Source organism: Cervus canadensis, chromosome 27 (genome assembly GCF_019320065.1).
Source record: "Cervus canadensis isolate Bull #8, Minnesota chromosome 27, ASM1932006v1, whole genome shotgun sequence".
Classification (NCBI taxonomy): Eukaryota; Metazoa; Chordata; class Mammalia; order Artiodactyla; family Cervidae; genus Cervus; species Cervus canadensis.
The window spans coordinates 48446978-48472079 of record NC_057412.1 but is presented as its reverse complement, the minus strand read 5'-3'; the positions used below and the strand labels follow the sequence as shown (position 1 = coordinate 48472079).

Sequence of the window (25102 nt, the reverse complement as noted above, 5' to 3'; positions counted from 1 at the left end):
TGAAGGAGGTTAAGAATATAATTGAGCAATTTTTACTTATTGGGTTTATTTGCCAACATACAATAGTGGTTATGGTTTTCTCTTTACATTTCCCAAGTGAACCTCTATTTTATTTTATTTTTTTATTGAAGTATATTTGACAATTAAAAATATATATTTAAGTAGAACAACTTGTTGAGTGCACATATATATTGTGAAATAATCACTACGATTGAGTTAATTAACATATCCATCACCTCCAATAATTACTAATTTTCTCAATTTTATTTCTAATCACAACCTTGAAGTATAACAGTCTTGAACAACTTTGCATTAATTTTACCAATGAAAAGTTACAACAGTTCTTCAATCAGCATACGTTGGTTTTGGAGCAAGAGGAATACAGGCGAGAAGGCATTGACTGGGTGCCCATCGACTGTGGCCTGGACTTGCAAGCCTGCGTGGATCTTGTTGAGAAGGTGAGGCGTGTTTCTCCCTCGTCCATTTTTGTTTAAGGAGAATTGGCCCTGCTTGCTGGGTTGACCCGTGGCAGGACCCTGGCTCTATCAAGGGGATGGGAAAGGGGGCAGGAGAGCTCTGCACGCATTCTTCTAAGGGATTTTCTGTGCAGCGCTGCGGCGTCCTAACTAAACGCCCACATCAGTTACCGACTCCATCATTTCCAGCTCACACCGTCGCTACACATTTACTGCTCATGCATGGCCTCTGCCGCTAACGCGCGAGGAAGCTTGTTGAGATTAAAAACGGTCACACTCTTGACTGGAAAAGCACAGAGCTGGAAATATGAACACTGTAGGGCCTGGCTGATTAACATAAGGTGAATGAGTAGACCCAGAACAGCTTAACGAAATTTGGCAAATTAGCATGCAAACAAACAACCGCCATAAATCCTCAAGGCCACTACCTTGCAGGATGTAGTTTGTTCATTTAATTGGACAAGTACCAGTTAGTTTAAGTAATTTATGACAATACTTCATGGCTTATTAGTAAATTAGCTTCAGTGTATGGTTTCCACATTCAGTGATGTTCCCATACTCTGAAATCTTTCCATGTGCCCTAGAAGAGATTAACCAGACTTGCCGGGGGAATTCAGCATGGTTTTTCTGGGGCTGTGTCCGAGGGAGCAGGCATGATGGGGTGTGAGCAGCTATGTGGCCTTGTGTTTTGCAGTAGTTGTGGATTACAGTGAATTCTGCACACTGGTCTGGACAACTATGCTTTGGTCTCATGTTTGCGTCTCAGCAACCCTGTTCAGAAAGGGGTGAGGATGACGAACCTCTCACTGTCTTTTGGGGGGCCCAGATTTTATCAATCACCGTCCCATCCATTTTACATGTTAGATCTTTAGATGAAACTAAACCTTTGAAAATAGCCATTATTCTTAACAGGCATGGACATCACATTGATTTTATTCATTTTATAACCAGTGAACTTCCTGGGGAGGGGACAGGCTGATTCAAAAAATGATGATAATGAACCAACTCGTGAGTTTATTAAAAATAATGATAATAATGAACCGCCCATGGTCTGGGAAATGTTTGATGGCATCATTAGAGTTATCATTTTCTAATTGGAAACGAAACAGAACTGGAGCTCCTTCAAGGGACAGCTTTAACTTTGGACAGTTGTCACCTGTAAAATCTACTTACTCTAAATATGACAAAACATTGTGTTCAGGCAGAAAGGTGGGATGCAGACATTATTCAACTCCTGATACGTCTGTAAATGTAGTTGATCTGAAGCCTATTATCTTATTTATGACAATCAAACTTATTCTAAGTAAGACACCAGCAACATTGATATAATTTCCTGTTGTACTTTCTGCTGATATGATAGAACAAGGGGAAAAAATGAGTAAATGATAAGAGGAAAAGATAAGTGTTTGGTTTCCTGTGATTTATTTCAAAGGTTCAGGTCAGGCAAATGTGGAATACTAAAACCTTTCTTGAAATGATTCTATATTTTGAAAAGATCATTGTGTTTGTTCAGTCTACATGAAGGAAATTTTTAGTAAATATTAATGATCAAACTCCCTCCTTGAAACAGACTGCATCATGGGAACTTTTCAAAGTTCAAAGGAACTAAAATACATCACTACATATAAAATATAGAATGCATCCGTGTGTTTATAAGGAAAAAGTTTTTATACATATAAGTTTTGAGTTTTTATATTTATAAAAAAGTTTATATCAAGCTAAAAAACACGTTTTCATGCCAACTTTGTTAATTTGGTCTTGAAGCATACAGTAACCTCCTTTTATAAATATGCAGTGAACAGATCTACTATAGGATTAACTTACACTTACCTCATTACTTGAATTATTCTAGTTTGTTTAGAACTTGAACATCAGTAATCTACATATTAAATATTAACATATGATTACATATTTATGATTTTACATAGGTATTGGTAAAGAGATTGTTTTTATTTTTTTAAACAAATACATCTAAAATTATACATTGAAAAACTGTTGCCCCTGCAGTGGAGTCACCTTGAAAAGCTACATCCTTCTTTCAATAATTCAGCCATTTTGGAAAAAGCCCCTCACAAGATGGGGACTAGGATAAATTGTTAGATTTTTACTGTCATCAGGGGAAAATTGACTTCAATACCAATCATCTTAACTGTTTTTTAATCCTAACTGTATTACCTATTTTTCACATAATTTTCCTGAGTTAGCTAAATAACTCATGATTGTTTCTATGCAATGATCCACAGTCAGACTACAGGTCATTTCCATGTGCCAATAGTCAAAGGTGTCAGATATCCCATAGAAGGTTCTAAAATAATTTTAAATTCTGGTAGCATCTTGGCAATGAGTGTTGCCACTTCCCCAGTAGAGTTCTTTAGATATGCTAATTCTGGTATTTTTGTTATAAAATTAATCACGTTAATATCTAGTTAGTTATCCCTTGAATGCACATGACTGTTTTCTTTAAACATGTTGCATTGTGTTTTTCCCTCACAACATTTACTTTCTGCCTAACCACTGCCCACAGTAAAGCAGCCCATCCCAAAGCCCAAAGCTGTATGTCTTAGTGTTCACCTATCAGTTAATTCCTTTGCTGAGGACCTAGATTTTAGTCACCTCAGGACCCACTCTACTAAGTGTTGGGAGAAATACAAACCAGAGGCATCATCCTGGCACTCAAGGAACTTAGGATATAATTAGCAAGATGTCTGAAGACCAAAACTTTTATTAGTTTTCAACTTTTAAGAAGTAAGTGTATTTAGCAGCTACTTGTTTGGATCACGTCCTTGCCACCCCAGTGGTGAGGGCCGGATTCCTCTCCTAGGGTTATGGGAATGGCTGACCACAAGACACCTGGCAGTGGGCAGATGAGATGGGCAGCAGCTTGCTAGTCACACGTCCTCACAGACTGGGGAGGAGGATGCTGCGTGCCGTGAGGGGCTGCGCGGCACTTGCACTTAGGAGCAGAATGAATAATCGAGAGCTGTGGAAGGCAGGCTTCGTGGTAGTAATAGGGTGAGGTGACCAGTGATTCCCACTGGAGGATGTGCTGGCCTTGTTTAAATAATTCCATGGGCTGGTAGGGACCTGAAGTCCCTTACTCACGAATCAGCGGGCTCTGTGCCTGTCCCCATGAGAAAGTGTGTTGCAAGCCTGGAGGACATAACCCACAGGAGCATGTGTGGAGGGGAACCTGTGATTCGGTTCTCCTGGTGTTCCCCAGATGTCAAAGCCCACACACAAAATGTTGGACCTTAATTTTAGGCCTAATACTTCATTACTGTGTATAAAACTTTGAATTAAATGCTGTGTAAAACTTAAGCATTTGTTATAAATAGCACTTGCCCTTAAGACGTATGCAGTCAAACAGGAGATTTGTAAGTCTAATAAATGTAAAAATATGTCAGGATAAATGTGGTAAAGCCACAAAGGCTCACAGAACTCAGGAAAGCAGAGATCACCTCTGCCTGCAGGAATATAGGAAGGCCTGGTGGAAAAGGGGTAAAATTTCAGCTGGGTCTGAAGAAATGGACATGATTTCAACAGGTGAAAAGAGGAAGACAGTGAGCATGTGGAGGTATGGGCAAGAGCAAAGGCTTAGGAACAGGAAAGTAATGGATGCATTTAAAAATCTGATGAGAGTTTAAAATATTCAGAGGGAAGGATTTACAAAAAGGGAGTCAGGCTGTGAGGGGATTTTAATGAATTTATAACGTATTTGTAGGTGATGGTGAGCCACAGAGGATTCCACGCTGGGTAATGGGGTAGTCAGAGATGCTTGGGTTTACTCTGGTGGGTTTGTGTATGGGGTCAGGAATGGGAGGAAAGACTAGAGTTAGGGTGATTAAAAAGCTGTTACAGCAAGTGAGGAATAGAGGCCTTGAATCAGGATAGTGGAAATGGAAATAGCAAGAAAGTGACAGATGTAAAAGAGAGGAGGGTTGAATTGATAATATTTGAAGAGGGAGAGGTTACAACATTAATGTTCAGAGTCAGGGCAACCGACTCAGACCATTTACTGTGCAATAGAGGACAATTGATGCCATGAGGCAGAACATAATTACTTCTTTCCCTGACCTATTTGGAGATTAATTTGCTAGAGGGCCTCATGTTTATTAGAAGTTTTATACTTCCTAAGCATTGGAGAAATGGAGAAGACCCTGAAGAAATAGAGCTTTTCCCTCCTCAGTGGTTTAATTGTTACATTTTGAGCTGTGATATCTACTTGCTTTGCATAAAGCATCCATTCATCCCCAAACGGAAGATGGCTTCATTGGAGTCCCAGGGACATGGCAGTCCTCATATATGGGAGGTGGCTCTCCTGGAGATGGGCTGCTGCTTGCTGTGAGGCTTTGGCCTGTCCTTCTTGTTAACATGAACCATCCCAGGAGATGCTTACATTTTTTTACATGTTTCGTTCTAGTGTTTATGAAAGGTTGACTATTTCTGTGGCAGGAAAATATGAGATACAAAATGGAGTCCACACCTCCAAGACTTGGTGACTCAACTGTTCAGTGTTATCAGATTTTCCTTCCTCCTTGTTCCCCTCCACTTTTATCACTTTGTCAAGAACCCACCAGGTCAATGCTGCCAGGAGCAAGACTTTGCACACTTGCTCACTGCATCGTTCCCCACTTGGATACTTGGGAGGGAAGACGATGTGCTGGAGTACAAGAGTTGTACAATATGTGTCAGATGTCCAAGAGTTGTTGATGGAATGTCGTTGAATGCATTTGCTGTAAAATGCGGGTTCTAAGTCTGAGATTAGACAAAAGAGGTAGAAGACCACAGTCTGTACATTAGAACGACAGACTCAGGTGGGTCAAAAACATGTTCTTCAAGTATCTAATCATCCAAATTAGACCCATTCATGTGGCTCCAGTGGCATAATTTAAAACAAAGGATTTTAAACTACAAACAAATTTTCTTCTTGTATATCATCCAGCCAGAGCCTTAACTCGATGTTGGTATGTTCTCTTTCCATGAAAATATTCAAGCCTAAGCTAGCCTACTTTTTAGAGGGAAACTGTAAAAGGAATTCAATGAGCTTTTAGGTGGGTTGGGCCAGAACTGTAAGGTCTCTCCCAAATCTGAGAGTTTGTGGTTCTTGGGTAGATGGGTTGGTAGAGAATCGTGAAATTTATGTTGTTGGGCCAAGGGCTCATGGTTGTATCTTGGAACTCTCATGACATTTTCTATTACTTTATAGTCTGCTTACTATGTGCATGTCTTGTCTGCCCAGTTAGATGCTCTACAGCCAGAGCCCATGTCTGACTTTCCTGTTATAACTGGAAGTGTTTGGTACAGTGATTTGCTCATAGAAGGCATTTCAAAAATATCTGTGAAGGAGATAAATGACCATATAAACACACAAGTAGATTTGCAAATACAGGAATCCTTGATCTTTCCCTCACCAAACATGACAATGTCCACCACCCATTTGCTCAAACCAAAACCGCAGTCATCCTTCCTCTTTCTACTACACCCCACATTCTATCCATCAGCAAGTTGTGGCCCAGCTCTACTAACACCCACATCACGTTTCAGTGACTGTTTACCGTCTCTAACACTATCACTTGTTTAGATCAGGGGTCAGTAAACTATGGCCCTGCAGGCCAAATCTGGCCTGAAGCCTGTTTTTGGAAGTAAAGTTTGAATGCAACATCATCACAATCATCTTACTTACATATTGTCAATTGCTGTTTTCAGGACTGAAATAGCCGAGTTGATGGCAGGGAGCAACAGAAACTCTATGGCCCACAAAGTCTAACAGCTTCACTGTAAGGCCCTTAAGAGACAAAGGTTGCTGACTGGGCCCTCAATTTCCTATCACCTATCCTTTCTTGTTTGCTTTTTTAAATAACCCTTTAAAAATGTAAAAACCATTTTTAGTTCACTGGCTTTCCAATAGAGACGACAGTCAGGATTGGCCAATAGGCTTTTCTTTGCCAACCAAAACAAATAATCCTTTTTAAGCATTAATTAAATCATAATCACTTTATTGTAAAAAATCTCCAAAGGCCTCTCATTTTAAAATTAAATCCAAATGTCTTACCACGGCCTGGAAAGCCTCTAGGTTCCAGCACCGCATCCCTCTCCTCCCACGTACTATCTCTGACCAGTTCTGCTCAGTCCACACTTGTCTTTGGCAGGATCTCAAACCTGCTAAGAGTGCTCCCACCCAGGGCCTCTGCACTCTTCATTCTTCTGCCCAGAGTACTTGTATACATGTCTTCTCAGATCAGAAGGTTTTACTGAACTCTCCTACTAAAAGAGTTCTCATGTAGCCTCTGTCGTTCTCTCTCTCTTTACTTTGCATGATTTCTTCAGGGTGCTTATAGGAAACTAAATTATTTATTTAGTGTTTATCTGCCTATTGTCGGTCAGCTCCACTGAAAGGTAAACACCCCGAGGACAGATACTTTGTGTACGTGGCTCATGACTGCATTGACAGTTCCTGCTGATGCCTAGTGCTTAGTAGATATTTAATAAATATTTGTTGAGTGGATGATGGTCTAGTTATATGTAGTGAAGATCCCTTGTCAACTAATTAGGTTTGTGGGAAAGAATTTACACTCATCCCCTAGTGAAAATGCTGTTTATTTTTTTTTATTTTTTTATTTTTTATTTTTTTATTTTTGAAAATGCTGTTTATTAGTATCTTTTTTTATTGTTTTTTTCATCTACTGTTCATCTGTATCTCCAAGCAGCCAATGGGCATCTTTTCCATCCTCGAAGAAGAATGTATGTTTCATCAGGCTACAGATGTGACTTTCAAGACCAAACTTTTTGACAACCATTTTGGAAAGTCTGTTCATTTCCAGAAGCCCAAGCCTGACAAGAAATATGAAGCTCACTTTGAACTTGTCCATTATGCAAGAGTGGTAAGTTACTTCTAGACCCTCAGTCCTGAATTATCTTGCCTCTATTTCAAATGTACTCAGCCCAAATCTTTAGGTAAAATATAAGTAAATATATCAGTAAAGTTTAGATTAAATGAAGAGATGAACAAAATAAATCTCAGTTCCCCAAAAAAGTTGGTGTAGACTTTTAGTACTTAGTAGATGAAATACCATACTATAATAACAGAGGTCAAAAATTTCAAAAATAGACTCTCTCACCCAATTCAAAGTAAGACCATTTCAGAAAGTCTCGGAGACCATCAAAGGCATGGCTTTTCCTTATTCATCCTTTCTTTCAACTGCACATTGTGTGAATGAGTGATTTCAACTGATCTTTTTACTGAAGTTTTTTTTTTTTTCATTCTCTCATAAAGAGTCACTATGAGGTAATGTTCTCTAAACTATGACCAACAAAGATTCCTAATGCCCCTCACTCCCTCACCTCATTTCCCCCCTGGGGGGTATGTGTGTGTGTGTGTGTTCACATACGTGTGTGCACGTGCCTTTTCAATCTGCTTTTATGATTCTGGGCAGTGATTCTAGGTGGAACAAAGAGAACTGATAAAGGATAAAATAGTACTCGACCTAAAAATGACCTGCCAATTTTACCTAGATATGTTTGTAACTCTCTTCTTTGATATCCTTGAATATTAATTATAATAATATTTACAGTGAAATGCTATAACGTTTGTGGAGGGCTCACCTTGTGTCAGAGGCAGTTGTTTTATTCCATCTATTTTCGCCTGTATCAAGGAGGGCTGATGTGAATTGTCCTGGAAACGCCGTCTATTCCTTCCACCTGCTCTGGCTTAGTGTTCTTCTCCCTCCCTGCTTCTTCTTCCCTCTCCCTCCCTCCCTTTCTCTTCCTTTCCTTCCACAGTGTAAATGGTAAAGCCTGAGAAGCTCTTTCGGTTGCACATAGGTTTCTGGAGTATTTATTCAGTACTGTTACATTAAACTGATTTAAATTCAAATGACATACACAATGTATGATTTTTTTAAAAGAATTACATAATTTGCTAAGGAACGTATGCATTCTCCTTTTTTGTTACCTGACCTACATGCCTTTCCAAAGGTGCCTTATAACATCAGTGGCTGGCTTGAAAAGAACAAAGACTTTCTTAATGAAACAGTGGTGGCTATATTTCAGAAGTCGTCCAACAGACTCCTGGCAAACCTTTTTGAAAATTACATCAGTACCAACACTGGTGAGTCAAACAATCTTCCTCAATTTTTCAGCCTTTAAATGGAGCCCACGTCTGCCTCAGTGCTTATAAAAATCCTGGCTTCTTTCCTGAGAGATGTGTTTCTGCTCCCCGGGGCCTGAGTCATCCCCTCTTATTAGCCTTTCTGTCCTCAGGCTGGCGGTTCTTCGGGGAAACGGTGCTCTAAGGTAGATAGATTTCAAGGAGGCTGCTCCAGCCTGTTTTTATCTTCTACTCAACCAAGTTGCAAAGAGAGAGTAGCAAACCATGTTTTGATGAATGGTTTTGGGGAAATAACAAGCTCCTTTAATACATATGCCCCAAATATCTTGGAATTCTCCTTCATAGTGCCTTTATATTGCAGTAATGGGATTTTTATGGGCTTCATGAGGGCAGAGATTATGCCTCACTTGTTCAAGTGTGGCCTCAAGCATGTAACAGATGCCTGTTTAGCAGGCACTCCGTAAATACTTGCTGACCAACTAATAACTAATCTTGTTTAGTAGTTTATAATTTACAAAGTAGGGCTTCCTAAATAGCTTAGTGGTAAAGAATGTGCGTGCCAACGCGGGAGACGTGGGTTCAATCCCTGGGTTGGGACGATCCCTTGGAGAAGGAAATGGCAACCCACTCGAGTATTCTTGCCTGGAAAATCCTATGGGTGGAGGAGCCTGGCAGATTGCTGCTCATGGGGTTGCAAAAGAATTTGACAGGACTCAGTGATTAAACAGCAGACAGCAGCAGCCGTTTCCAAACACTTCTAGATGCATTATCTTACTCGATCCTGGTCATGACTCTTTCTAGGAAATCTCTCCCTGTCTTACAGGAGCAAACAGAAGAATTAAATAGCATCCCCAGATTTCACAAATCTACCTTTGAAAGATAAACCCAGGCATATTAAAAATTTTTAAGAGTTTATTTGAGCAAAAAGCAATTTGAATTGGGCAGCACCAAACCAGAATGGGTTAAGGGCATTCCACCCACAGGAGCTCAAGGAGAGACTTTCATAGAGAAAAGGTGGCGTGAATTGAGGACACTAGTGATTAGCTGTATCTACAGCCCACGTGGCTGTTTGTGATTGGCTGTCCTTAGTTTCAATTCTGTAACCTTGAGACTCTCACAGGCATAGAGTTTGGTTTGCTTACACAGGCTGCCACAGCATTGGAGCACCTCAGTCTGACGGCCTGCTTGCTTCATTGATTTAACACTACTAAATGGCAAAGCTGAGGTCAGAAACAGAACTTGTGCTTACTAGCCTCATGCCTGTTTCACTCTCACTATCTTCCGGAAACAAACAAAGCCGAGAGATGGACAGACTCGCTGGATTCAGGATCTGATTCAGACTTCTGCAGTGCGAGACGAAGCCTTTGAGGACACAAAGGCCAGGTTGCTGCCATCAGCCTCACATCTGGACTACTGCCTACTGCAGGGGGAGGCGCACCATGGTTCATAGCAAAAGTCCAAACTGGCAGCCCCTGAGCAGAACCTAGAATTCAAACATGGTTGGTCTACACTGGTTTAAAAAATCAGATATACACACTTGTATTTCCTTTTTCTTTTGAAAAATGGAAATTATGGGAAAACAAAACATCTGGCCAACCTTGTTTTAGATGCCCTTGTGAAAAAGAATTGATGCTTTTGAGCTGTGATGTTGAAGATTCTTGAGAGTCGCTTGGGCTGCAAGGAGATCAAACCAGTCAATCCTAAAGAAAATCAACCCTGAATATTCATTAGAAGGACTGATGCTGAAGCTGAAGCTCCAATACTTTGGCCACCTGATGCGAAGAGTCGACCAATTATAAAAGACCCTGATGCTGGGAAAGATTGAAGGCAGGAGGAGAAGGGGACGACAGAGGATGAGATGGTTGGATGGCATCACCGACTCGATGGACATGAGTTTGAGCAAGCTCCGGGAGATGGCGAAGGACAGGAAAGCCTGGTGTGGTGCAGTCCATGGGGTCACAGAGAGTCAGACACAACTGCACAACTGAATAGCAACAAGAATAAAATCTGGCCAACCTGGTTTCAAACGCCCTTGCGGCAACGTGGCCACGCGTTCTATAATTGTGGCGTGTCCTCTCACTTTCTGCTGTTCTCACCCTCCTCTTGTCTTACTTCCAGCTTCAGTAGGTGTCCCCTGTCACCTGTGTGGGACTTCTGATCAACTTGGTCAGGGAATGGAGAAATTTAGCACTTCCCAGCTCTGAAAGCACATGATGACGTAATTTAGGAGCATGTCTGAAATCCCGTGGGTCCGCCTCAAGAGGAGATTGAGAAATGGCAGCTATTGTATTTGGACCCTGAAAATCTGCAGGCAGTGCATTTGCCTGATTCTAATAGCTTCTAAAGTACCTCTGAGAAGTTTGATAAATAGTGACCATGTAAATATATGGCTCGCAGATGAGTAATTCTCTGATCATAAGAAATCAGAGAGTGGTTTGAGAGAGGAAATTATCTTCTGACTCTTCAGGGTGTGCTGTGTTCTTTTGAACTAGAAGAGAAGAGTTGTCCAGAATATCCTTTTTCATAATTCTTTTAACACCCCTGGAAAACACTTGCCTCCATTTCTGACTCATCCAAACACTGAATTACTCATAATAACCATACTTTCTTCTGGAGAATCCAAGTACTGTAAATCAGCCACAGTTCTTTAAAACAATGAATGGGAGGCAGCAGCATTCCCTTTCCCTGGGTAAAAAGTGAAAGTATGAAGAAGTCAAGTGATTCCCTTAGAGGGTGTGGAACATGTCAAGAGGACATCAGTGATTAAACTATGATCCCTGCCTCAGCTGCTGCTCCAGCTAGAGAGTATTCTTTCAGTTTTTTATGTTGTTAGCTGGCCCATTTTTTCCAGATTGCCTATGGGTTTTGTACATCTTAATGAATTAGCACTACACAAATGTTTGTAAAACAGTTTGGTTTAGCATAGATTTGTTTGCTTCAAGAAAATGGGAATGGATTGTTTTTTACAAATTACAAAAATAATGCATGAGTGTTGCCCCAAAGACAATATGGAGAAACTAAAAAGAGGAAGATAAAGATTACCTATAATGTCATAGAGATAACAATGGCTAACATTTTAGTATACACTGTACCCAGCATTTATTATGTATATAGTCAGCCATAATACAACTACACTTTATATATATATATATATATATATATATATATATTACACACACACACACTTAAGATCATAATATACAGATATTTTGTAACCTAATTTTTCCCTCTCAAAATAAATCCTAGAAATCTTTCCAGGTCAGTAATAAGGATCTGCATCATCATTTTAAAAGATCACAGTGTTTCATCATATGCATACTCTTTTTTTATACTTTAACTAACCAATCTCCTATTGTTGACATTTAAATTTTTGCTTAATTTTTTTATAATGACTAAATAATGCTTCAGTGAGTATCTTTGCACAGTTGCCTGATATTTCTTTGAGAAAAAACACCAGAAATAGACTTTGTGTTAAGACATAAATATTTTTAAAGCTTTTGTAGACATTGCCTTATTGCTTCTAGAACTTTGACACATTTATGCTTTTATCACCAGGGTTTGATAATGTGACAAAAAGGAGCCTTTTTGTACTTTTTTTCTTCTTTTTTTAGCTCTACAGTTTGGGGAGAAGAAACGCAAGAAAGGAGCTTCATTCCAAATGGTTGCATCTCTGCATAAAGTAATTTTTAATTGTATCTATTCATATTTTAGCTACTTCACAATCTGCATATGTTATTACTTATTTGTAATTTTACATCTTCATATAAGGATAAAGTATCTGAAGTTAAGCAAGTTGGAAAAGTGGAATATTATCTTGGTATTTATGGATTTTAGTGGACAATGTTTTTCTCCTACTTAGATCTCGTTTATCAGCCTGGCACTCATCTTACCACTGATGAAAGTATAGGCTCATAACGACTCACCATTGCTGGGAAGCTATCTCCTTCCCTGCCCCTCCAGACTTTGGTCCCTCCCTTGCCTCAGGGAGATACCAACTGTAGTATAATTGGTGCGTTTGTGCACAGAGCTTTTGCAGGACTCAGACTAAACTGAGTCCATGCCATTGGTTTTTTCTCCCCCTGCCCTGCTTGGCTTCCCTCCTTCTCCAGATAAATCTCTTAAACCAGAGCTGCATCTCAGATTCTGCTTTCAGATGAAGATAAAATTTTTCCAGACAGAATACTTGAGAAACAATTTCTTTCTTCAAGTTATTTTATTGCCCTTCCATAAATTATTGCTATCAAATTTAAAATAGGTAGATATGATTCACAACAGAACAGTTAGATAAATATTGACTTGTCATGGGAAGAAAATAACGTATTTTGGTAAGCAGGGAAAAATGTTGAATTCATTATTTCATTGTTGGTTTGTATCTGGCTTTAAGATTAAGTTGATCATCATGGAGACTCTTGTGAGGTGGATTGGTCTTTTTAGTGATTTCTAAGTGATTTTGTGTTGGCTATGTTCTTCATTTTAGGAAAACCTAAATAAATTAATGATTAACCTGAAATCAACTGCACCTCATTTCGTGAGATGCATAAATCCCAATGTGAACAAAATACCAGGTAAGTAGATTTCTTTGTAATCCACACTAGGAAATTCTTTTGATTTAAGCTATGTTGAATGTCTTTTAAAGAAGCATTCACCAGTCTCTTTTATATAAGGGTAGATTTTCATAAAGAAAAACTAAAATACATTAAAAGTGAGTTTTTCAAAACTTCCTCAAGATTGCCTTTGAATTAAGATTCAGGTGGACATGCAGAAGGATTTCACAAAGCAGACTCAATTGGGTAACTTTAGAATACTTGATATTATCATTTAAATTCCTCCTTGAATTTCATGCTAAAATGTGAATGAGCTTCTGTGCCATTGTCTACAAGGGCAAAGTATAAAAAAAAAAGGATTGAATAATCAATTGGGGGATTAAGGTGGATATTTCAGCAAAAAGAAAATCATTTGGTCTAAATTATCTGAATTGACCATAAAGAGAGATTCTAAATCCATTTCTAATTGTTAAGAACTCCCTCTAGTCTTGTTTCATCATACTAATATCTTCCCTCTCCTTAATAGTACCCATCTCTTTAGTTATGTACTTCTGGGCAGTAGATACTTTTTTTAAAATGTTTTATTTTTTTCTCCTCTTTTATTGAGATATAATTAACACACAGCACTTATAAATTTAAAGTATACAGCATAATGGTTTGCCTTGTATACATTATGAAATGATTTTGGGTTTAACATCCATCATCTCTTATAGATTCAAAACAAAGAGGAAAGCATTTCCTTGTGATGAGAACTCCTAGGATTTACTCTCTTAATAACTGTCAGTTACCAAACTGCAGTGTTAACTATAGTGACCGTGGTGCACATTAACCAAACTGCAGTGTTAACTATAGTGACCATGGTGCACACTACACCCCTGAGACTTACTTATCTTAAAAATGGAAGCTCACACCTTTTGATGACCTTTCATCCAATTTCCCCTCCCTACCCCACTTCCGGTAACCCCCAAATTGAATCTATTTTTTTATGCATTTGTTTGTTTGTTTTTTAAAGATTCCATGTATAAGCGAGTGACATTTTCACCGTAAGCTTCTTTGTTATTAACATCTTTGCCCAGGCATTTTTGCAGCAAACTTTCACGCACAGAACTAATTAGCCAGCAAGCAATTTTGTCATAAAAGATAAAACAACAACAAAAAATAAAAGAGGGATGTTAAAAGAATATAATTAAACATGAAAAATGAATAACAAAATTAAAAACATTTTATTGTGAAATATAGAATGTTTGAATGTACTTAAATTGTGTATAGATTCATGGCAATACTGCACACACAACTGATTTTACTTTGTGGGTTGAACCTAACCATTTATCTTCCACGTCTTTGTTCATAGTTCATTAAACATTTTTTTTGGCTTTTGATCCATCTTTTTGTCCTGCACTACACTTTTTCTTTTTTGCAAAAATTTCTTCCCTCAGTGAGAGAGGTGTCACTAAATACAAGTACTAAAATAGATATTTGTAACTCAGCTTTGTGTCATGTTGTGAAAGCTTTCCACACTACTATTTGTTCTTGGCATATTGTCACATGTCTGTTGGTAGATGTTCCAAGTTCTATGGAAAATGTGGGTTCAACTCTGCACTGTGGAGGCCCACGGCCTCTTTCAGATTCATGTAATGTGAGAATGAGAGTACTGTGTCAATGAGACATGAAACCAAACTGTCAGCCGGTTGAAACCAGTTACTTTATCTTTTATGGCAAAATTGCTGCATGACCAATTAGCTATGCAATGAAAACACCAGTGGCAAGAATGCTTTCAGTGAAGACATTTTAGGATGAAAATATCTAGAATCCTAAATGAGATCCTATGGTATTTGTCTTTCTCTGTCTGGCTTATTTTGTTTAGCATAATGACCTCAAGGTCCTTTTATGTTTTCATACATGGCAGGATATCTTCCTTTTATATGGCTGAATAATATTCCATTATACACGTATACCACATCTTTTTTAGCTGTTCATCCATCAGTGGACACTTAGGTGTTTCCATTTCTTGGCTTTTGTAGTGGATACCTTTTAACAAATGGATAGTGCTGGGGTGGGGTGATGAGATAGGTAGGTGGTGGTGAATTATTTATGTTTTAATTAACAAAGCAAAGTTTTTATAGATATTAATTATAGGGATTGCTTTCCTTACTTCTTGGATTTGAAGATCCCCAGCCTTCTCTTTTGAATTACTGGCTTTTATAGAGCTTGGTTGGAGGCTGTCAGCCTCGAAGCTGTGTATGTGACAAGCACTTAGTGTCTTCAGTAAGAGCGCTGATCATCCTCGGATTAGGTAGCCAGATGTTGCTGATCCTGATTTCTGAGGTTTTGTAAAACCTTGCATTTTTATTAACGTCCTGTAATTGAGACCCCAATCTTGACAGTCTGTGACCTATTTGGGGAAAGTGTGATGCTAAACAGTGATGCTGCGGTTTGAGTTTTTGCAATGCAAACATTTCAGGTTCACTCACACTGTATGTTTTTTGCCTTGTTTCTCATCAGCTGGGTTTCTGAATGCATCTAGGGACACTGCTTCCATCTAGCAAGGAATCTAATTAGCTGCCTCTATTTTGAAGCAATTCTGTTACCTATTAGAGTTGCCTCCCATCGAGCCAGCTCTGATTTCAGCAGGTTTTTTTTTTTTTTTTAAATTCTTAAGACAAAGTCATAAGAAAAGCTTCATGATCTAATCCGAACAGTTCTTCATATGTCCTTAAAGGGAATAAGCATGCTTGATACTATTGTGTCACAGAACTCGGCTTCCACTCCTTCTCACAGGTGATCTGTCTGTCTGTGACAGGGATGGGAGTACAGGACTATGGATGTAAGTCTTACTGTTTATTTCTGTGGCCCTGGGCAGAAGCAGAACATCATCTCATTCCCATTTTCCTTAGAACACTCTAGCAGGTCTTTGTTAGGAGAGTGCCATTTGGCTTCTTCCAGATGCCTTCCTGAGAGCCAGATACAACGGCTTACTGGCTGGCTTTTCAAAGGCTTCTATCAGAGACCGCAGCTGCAGGTCTCGTGGGCTTCATCTCGGGAACAAAGGGGCACTAGGAGAAGGCTTATACTTCAGAACACAACGTAGGTTTTCTGAAGATCACCAGAAGAGAATGTAGGCTGGGTGTGGCCAGTTCTTCCCAAATGCAAAATGGTAAACAGGATTTTGTGGCTCTGCTTACCTTCCCCTTTCTTTGTATTCTCCCTTCTTGTAACCCCTTCCCCTTCCTACTTGGAGCTGCCTGTTCTCTTTGGTGTTTTATCCCCATTCTAGTTGGTTTTTGACTGGCAGATGGGTATCATACCAGCCATTTACATTAGGAGAAAATTGTATTTTTTCACCTTCTAGGAGTATTTGCTTATACGATCTTGGCTAACTATGAACTAAAGGATTCATCCCAGGTAAATCCTACTTGGAGACTCCTACATTATAGGTGGGGACTTTGAGAGCCATCAGGCTGAGACTGAATGAAGCCTTTTAACTATCATGTGGAGAACACCAGATTCAGACTCTTTTAACCGAAGATGCAGCAGCTAGGACAAAATCTCGGGTAATCATCATTTTAGACATGGACTCATGGTGCACCTCTTTCTTCAGGTGAAATGGACCCTTATTTGGTTCTACAGCAGCTGCGATGTAATGGTGTTTTAGAAGGGATCACGATATGCCGTGAAGGTTTTCCACACCGCCTGCTGTATGCTGATTTTAAGCAAAGGTAAATATACATCCTGGGATTCAAGAAGCCTGGAACATTTCTTCCCCCCTTCTCTTTCTGAGTGCTTAGACATGCATTGTTTGTTTGGCGGATATCCTCCAGACTACAGATCGATGTGTTTTGGTGGTGGCGAGATATATGATGACAGAGTTCCATTATTATTTCCCCTTAAATCCAACATCCATGTAGCTGTAATATCCTTAAATCTCTATTACTGGATAATAGACCCACATATAGAAGAAATATATAGTGAAGAATGATACGGAGGCTGAATTGAATCTCTGAAATGTTGTAGGTACTTAATCGTAGCTGCCATCCAAGCGGGCTGTTTCTTTCCCAGCAGAGCCTGTGAAAGGCAGAAAGCCAGCAGGGTGTGCGGCAGGAGGCAAGGGAGGCATTTTTGCTTTCTATTTCCTGAATTCTAAAAGTGCCAATTACAAGTCATCAAGCAAATCTGAGCAAAGTATAGTAAAGCAGAAAGAGTACCTGTGTCAGTATTAGGAAGCACATTTCTAGCTCTCCACCAACTCACCATTAGGACGAGGGAATCCTGGAAAAGTTCCTCAATGTGTCTGCTTCTCAGTGTCCTTATCTGTACAATAGAGACACTTAAGCCTGTCTCTTCGTCTTTCCCCTGACTCCTGCTCCACTCTCTCCCTCCTTCCTCTAAGCATAAAACCAAGTGAGGTGGTCTTGACAGCACTATGAAAAGTATAAGCTATTATACCAAAGGAAGGAATTATTGCTTGTATCCTCATTATTATTGCCAAGAGTTTTGTGGAAATTGAACATATTGATAGGAGAGGTGGAAGTTTATACACACACTTCCCTTTGCCTTACTTGTCCAAATTATTCTTTATTTGCACCCCTGACCTCAGGATTTATTCTTTACTTAAATTAGGTACTACATTCTGAACCCAAGGGCCTTTCCAAAGAGCAAATTTGCAAGCAGCAGAAAAGGAACTGAAGAATTACTTGATTCCTTAGAGATAGACCATACCCAGTACCGCTTTGGAATCACTAAGGTAACCAGAGAACCACAAAGAATGCATTTGGAAAAGAGTGGGAGGAAAGTCTGTATATCTTAAAATACCCATGAAAATGCAATTACAAGGCTTTTACAGCTCTTGTGACCACAAATAATACAAATAGAACTCTGTTGAGAGTGAAAACTTTGGCTATGTTGAGAGAGAAAATTCGAAAGTCAACGCTTTTTGAAACTTAGCCTTGATTACAGTTTTTTGCTCTATCAGTTTTATATATTTATTTATTTTTAATTGGAGGATAATTGCTTTTAATTGGAGGATAATTGTGTTGGTTTCTGCCATATATCAACATGAATTGGCCATAGGTATATGCAGGAGATGGTATCACTCCATGGTAGAGCGTATCACTCAATGGACATGGATTTGAGTAAACTCAGGAAGCCTGGTGTGCTACAAGTCCATGGGGTGGCAAAGTGTCAGACACGACGTAGTGACTGAACACACACATATGTGTCCCCTCCTTCTTGAAGCTCTCTCCCGCCTCCTACCCCATCCCGCGCCTCTAGACTGTCACAGGGCACAGGGTTTGAACTTCCTGCGTCATATAGCAAGCTTCCCTTGGCTATCTAATTTTACGTGTGGTCATGTATATGTTTCAGTCGACTCTCTCAATTCAGCCCACCCTTTCCTTGCCCCCACTGCGTCCACAAGTCTATTCTCTGTCTGCATCTCCGTTGCTGCCTGCAGATGGGTTCATCAGTTCCATCTTTCTAGATTCCACGTATATGCATTGATATACGATATTTGTCTTTCTCTTTCTGACTTAACTTCACTCTGTATAATAGGCTCTAAGTTCATACACCTCATTAGAACTGAGTTAAATACATTCCTTTTTATGTCTGAGTAATATTCCCTTGTGTACAACTTCTTTATTCATCTCTCTGTCGGCAGACATCTAGGCTGCTTCCGTGTTCTACGTATTGTAAATAGTGCTGTGATGAACACTGGGATCCATGTGTCTTTTTCACCGATTATGGTTTTCTCAGGGAATATGCCCAGTAGTGGGATTGCTGGGCTATATGATAACTTTATTTCTGGTTTTTTAAGGAATCTCCTTACTGTTCTCCACTGTGGCTGTATCAATTTGCATCCCCATCCCAAAAGAGGGCTCCCTTTTTTCCATACCCTTTCCAGCATGTATTGTTTGTAGATTTTTTAATGATGGCCTTGATTATATTTACTAATACATCTTTATAATTACTTATCTAAGCAAGCTTGTGCCAAGATATAAAATAATGGATCAACTTTAGGGTGATAAAAAATACGTATACACATCAGAGCTAGACAAAATTGAATCAGCTTACTGGAGATAACTGCTTGTCTGCATGTGAATGGATTCATCCATAAATATGCTTTCAGGAAATTAATTTTGAAAGACTGAGTAACTAAAAACAGTAAGATTAACCCTACTATCCAAAAAGTTAGTCCAAAGCTAACTTCCTTAAGTGTGATTCACTAAATTCTGCTTCATCTTGAAGATTTTGGCATGATCCACATATTTTGGGAAACCTCTGACTAACACATTTGGTTTTCACCTGGTAATCAGTATCAGGTCGTTTCTAATGATATCCACGTGTTAAGTCGCTTTAGTCATGTATGACTCTTTGCAACCCCATGGACTGTAGCCCACCAGCCTCCTCTGTTCATGGAATTCTCCAGGCAAGAATACTGGAGTAGATTGCCATTTCCTTCTGGGGATCTTTCTGACCCAGGGATCAAACCCGAGTCTCCGGTGTCTCCTGCGTTGCAGGCAGATTCTTTACTGCTGATCCACTGGGGAAGCCATACAAGGGCCAGATTATTTAAAGGAGAATTGGAGGGTGTGTGATAAAGAGCTTACAGAAAGAGAACTCTGTTGGACATGCTTATAAAATGTTACTCAACTCCCACATTTTGAGTACCTGTTTCTGCTGATTTTCAATCCTGGCACCTTGCTTCCTCGTGTGTTCTGTTATTTTTGCTGTGCACTGCTTACCTCAGCTAGGACTGTTATGAGCTGAGGGGCTTCCCAGGCAGCACTAGTAGTAAAGAATTCGCCTGCCAATGCAGAAGACTTGCGTTTGATCCCTGGGTCGGGAAGATCCCTTGGAGACGGGCACGGCTACCCACTCCAACATTTTTGCCTGGAGAATCCTATGGACAGAGAAGCCTGGTGGATTATAGTCCACAGGGTCACAAAGAATCCAACATGACTGAAGTGACCTAGCACACGACATGAATTGAGAGAGCCTCCTAAAGTACAAATTCTGAGGCAGCACTCACTCGTAGGGGGGTGTAAGGACTGACTTGTACAACCCTGAAAGTGAGTGCTTCTTTAAAATTTGTGCCTTAAGTACCTCACTCACCTCATCCTGACGCTTACTAATGATTCTTTTTTTAAAAAAAAATTATGTGTTTGTTTTTTTTTTATTGTCTAAGACAAAGGTGACTTTCTCTAGAGCGGTGGTCAGCAAACTATGGCCTAAGGGCCATATCAATGGCCTATTTTTTATATGGCCCCCTTGCTAAAAATGATTTGGCATTTTTAAAGAGGAAGAAAAATAAAAGAAGAGGAGGAGGAGGAAGAGGAGGCAAGGAGAAGGGGGGGTGGGTGTGGGAGTAGAAGTTCTACAGAGACTGAGTGTGGCCTGCAAAGCCTAAAAATTTTCACTACCTGGCATTTTACAGATAAAGTGTGCAGACCCCTGCTTGGGCCTAGCTTAAAATTAAAACCAAGTTCCTTAAACAACCTAGACATTCCTAATAGATCAGGAGGAGGAGAGTCTAAGTCTTAAGGAACTAATACAACCACAGGATTAAATGAAGTTTCTTTGCTTTGGCAAGCTTTTAGGTTTATAAAACCAAACTTTCTAGAATTTACGTTTTACACATTATGAGAAGTTAACAAGAAATAGAACTGATCATCAAATACATCAGTTGCTCATTTGGCCATTCAATAGACATTTACTGAACGCCCGCTAGGACTGGAACTGACATCTGATGTTTCTTTTAGGTGCTTTTAAAAACTGGCTTTCTGGACAAACTGGAAGCCATGAGAGATGAGAGATTATCTAAAGTCTTCACATTGTTCCAAGCCAGAGTACGGGGAAAGCTGATGCAAACCAAATTCCAAAGGATCCTGGAAGAGAGGTATGATACCTGGCCCTGCACCCCCCGCTAGAGCGGCAGTGTGCCTAGTCGAGGCGCCTTCTCACTGCCTAACAACAAGTCAGGGTGCAGAGCTCTGCCACCTTTGCTTAGCCTGGGCCTTAATGTGAAAATTTTTAAATTATGGAGCACCAAACAGAGCACAAATGGCTTTTCTTACCCTCACAAGAATAAGCATCATTCAGATACTTCTTGCATTGCTTCCAGTCTTCCCTTTGGAGGCATTCTTTGTAGTTGGCAGAGTCTGGCTCTCTGAGAGTGGTGTGACTCGTAACTCAAACCAGAAGCAGGCCTCGACGGGCTGGCGGGCGTCTCACAGCCACTCTGTGGGGAGGTTTGCCGTGAAGCAGGTAGGCTTTCTGACCACTGTACGGCATCCCTGCGTCAGAAACTGACTCTCGGGGACATGTAACCATAATCTCTTACTTCAGTTCAGGCGGGTTCACTGGGGACCTTCATCACCGCCTCCGGACACTGAGTGTAGGTTTTGTTAATCCTTTAATAGAAAGCTCCAAACACAGGGGTCCTGGGGTTGTCATATTCACTTTTTACTGTAGGTAGGTCCACAGGTCTTGGTGTGAGTTGCTTACTTGACAGTTGTTAATTCCTTCTGTTTCCCCCAAAGAAGAAAGATACATTATCAGAGATTTCAGAGAGACATCTCCTAGGAGTTTTCCATGACTCTCATATAGTATCCAATATGGTATGGGAGTTTATGAGAATTCAGGGATCAGGAGATATGATTTCTGTGACAGGTTTTGTAAACTTGTATGAGAATCTTAGTTTTCTCAGTTTACCTCTTTCATCTCTAAAATGAGGTATTTATTATCCATCCTGTCTAAATCACAGGATGACTTTAAAAGAATTATCATGAAATATTTCAAACACAAAAAAATAGAGAAAATACTATAATGTGTACTCATGGAGCTGTCATCAAAGTATATCAATTCTTAATATTTTCTCTGCGATTCCTCACAACTTAAAAATAAATAATTAAATTAGTAGACAAAGTAGAAGCCTTTCATGTATTTCTTCCTTGTTCCAGGTCCTATTCCAAGCTCCCCAGATCCTGAATTTGTGTTTGTCACTCTGTTTCATTCATGTTTCACATATAAAACATAAAAGATGTAACATTTTTATGTAGTTACTCACAATATATTTTGAAAAATAAATTAACAGACACAGTTGAAGTCCCTTGTATACTTCTCCCTTGATCCAAGTTCTACAGAGATATGCAGATATCCTTAAAAGGTTACATGATTCTGCAAGTTTTTAGTCTCCATGGAAATATTGTGTGTGTATTATCTTAAAATCTGTTCTTTACACTCAGTACTAGTTTTGAAATTAGTTGATATTGATAAATCTATGGCTAGATCATTGATCTTAACTGTTGGACATTATTCTGTTGCATGAATATACTACAATTTATTTATCCACTTGGCAGCTCAAGTAAACTTATTTATAATTTTTTATATTACAAAGAATTCTGCAGTGATATTTTTGTAAATGTCTCCCCTTGCACGTGTGCAAGAGTCTCTTGAGAGGGGTGGTGGTGGTGGTGGTTTAGTTGCTAAGTTGTGTCCAACTCTTGCGACCCCATGGACAGTAACCTACCAGGCTCCTCTGTCCATGAGATTCTCCAGGCAAGAATACTGGAGTGGGTTGCCATTTCCTTCTCCAGGGGATCTTCCCAACCCAGGGATTGAACCCGGATCTCCTGCATTGCAGGCAGATTCTTTCCCAATTGAGCTATAAGGGAAGCCCTTCTTGAAGGTAATGTTACTCAAAATGCTGGTGTGATGGCTGATAGTATGTAGGTAGCAGTTGGCTAAGGCTCGCACTTTGAGTGACATTTCTCTAGGTTTGAATTATAATATTAGGTTTTAGGCCACACACAGCTCCAGCTTTATGAGATGTTGGCAAAATGCTTTTCATTTTACTCTTTACCAGAAGTTTATGAAAGTCCCATTACTCTATATCCTCACCAACTTATGGTATTTCAATTTCAAAAACTTTTGCCAAACTGAGTCATATTTCTGACTTTGGGGGAAGATATAATTTTCCTCTTAATATCATGTTTTCCATAGTTTTTTTTTTTTTGTAGATATGAAATGTGGTATAGAGGACATTTGTGCCTCTTATTTTGTTAATCATATTTACCAAGAAATGATTAAATTCTTTTTTTGCATCTATGAAATAATTACATGGTTGGGCTTTCCAGAAGGCGCTAGTGGTAAAGAACCTGCTTGCCAGTACAGGAGACACCAGAGACATGGGTTTGACCCCTGAGTCAGGAAGATTCCCTGGAGGATGGAATGGCAATCCACTCCAGTATTCATGCCTGGAGAATCCCAAGGACAGAGGAGCCTGGTGGGCTGCAGTCCATGGGGTCGCAAAGAGTCAGACAGGACTGAGCAACTAACACTTTCACTCTTTCTCCATTAACTCATAAATGTGTTAAATTAGTAGATTAAAAAGTGTTTAACCCACTTTGTTTATGAAATATGATCTTTTTCATACATTGTGGGATTGGTTATAATATTATAGTATTTCTGCATCAATGTTCATGAATAAGTTTGGCCTGTAATTTTTTCCCCTGCTTTTATCTGACTTTTAATCAAAGTTACTTTAATCTCACAAAAGGGTTAGGCAGTATTTCCTCTTTTCAAAACATGACATGATTTATTTTGATTATTTATTTTTGAGTTTTTGGTAAAATTTGCCTATAAAACCATCTAGATCTGGTATTTCTTTCATTATAGATTTTATAGATTTGATTTAATTTATTTAATAGTTATAGGTCTATTGGGATTTTGTTCTTAGATCAGTTTAGATCAATTTCTTTAGAAAAAGAGATTTTACATTTTTAAAAAATCTTCCAATTTGCTAGATTATAACTTTTAATCTCTGTCATAACTACAATTATGTTTCTAGAACATAATCATAGATTATTATATTCTTAGGATTCTTAGGTATTACCATTCCTAATACTATTTATGCTCTTTCTTTTTCTTGATTATTCTTGTCTGATGTTTATTTAATTAGATTATTTAAATTTAAGTGAAAGTCTCTCAGTCGTGTCTGACTCTTTGCGACCCCATGGACTATACAGTCCACGGAATTGTCTAGGCCAGAACACTGGAGTGGGTAGCCTTTCCCTTCTCCAGGGGATCTTCCCAACCCAGGGATTGAACTGAGGTGTCCCAGATTGCAGGCAGATTTTTTACCAGCTAAGCCACAAGGGAAGAAAATTAAAATTTTTTGTTTGTTTGTTTTCTAGTTCATTAGTTTCTGATCTCAGCTTTAGTCTATCCTTCTTCCTTCCACTTGCTTGGGTTTATTTTAATTCACAATTTTTTTCCAGTGTGTTTAATCAACTGCTTAATTCTTCCATTGAGTATTTTGTTTCAATGACTATACTTTTCAGTGCTAGACATTTTATGTGGTCCTCTTTCAAATCTGTCTGCCTTTTTTTTTCATAGTGGCTCATTCCTTTCTTGTTTTTTTTTTTTGGTTTGTTTGTTTGTTTTTTCAATTCTTTCTTTTATGTCTTCAAGAACTTGTAGTAATTACTCTATGGACTCCACTAGATGGTTCCATTATCTGAAATTCTTGGGGATTTAATTAAATTTTTTATTCTGGGTGCCCACCCTCACCTATGGTTGAATTTTTTTCTCTATGTGTTTGGTAATTTTGAATTGTAAGCTAATCTTCAAGGGGACTTTAAGAAAATCTCTAGTATTTGATTTTAAGATATTTTCTTCAGTTCACTTTTGCATTTTTCCCCCAAGGACCCAAAGAGTATTTATTACCAGTTTAAAAAATGATTATGCTAATTTCTTGTGTATTTCTGCACTAATCAGATAGTATAATTTAAACTTCAAACACTCGAGTGGTGCTGGCTCATAGTTTTAGAAAAAAATTCCTAGTATAAAAAAAATTTTTTTTCACCCTGAGCCCAGACCAAATCAGATGTACTTCTCTTTGACTTCTCTCTGTGCCAGTGGGTGAATTTTTAAATCCTCCTTTTCATTAAGAGTGAAGTTCTTTGAAAATCTCAGCCTGC

General features: G+C 39.1%; 1 protein-coding gene across 2 annotated transcripts in view; it reads left to right on the top strand.

Moving 5' to 3' along the window:
• The window catches only part of MYH15 (myosin heavy chain 15), a 144007-nt gene that overhangs the window by 48901 nt on the left and 70004 nt on the right, over positions 1-25102 (top strand). For both annotated transcript variants that reach the window (XM_043449084.1, XM_043449083.1), the window contains exons 14-21: positions 288-458; positions 7184-7357; positions 8451-8583; positions 12195-12262; positions 13061-13148; positions 16726-16843; positions 17745-17868; positions 20882-21018. In XM_043449084.1, coding sequence (XP_043305019.1) covers positions 288-458; positions 7184-7357; positions 8451-8583; positions 12195-12262; positions 13061-13148; positions 16726-16843; positions 17745-17868; positions 20882-21018 — 1013 coding nt within the window. The remainder of the gene's footprint in view (positions 1-287; positions 459-7183; positions 7358-8450; positions 8584-12194; positions 12263-13060; positions 13149-16725; positions 16844-17744; positions 17869-20881; positions 21019-25102) is intronic.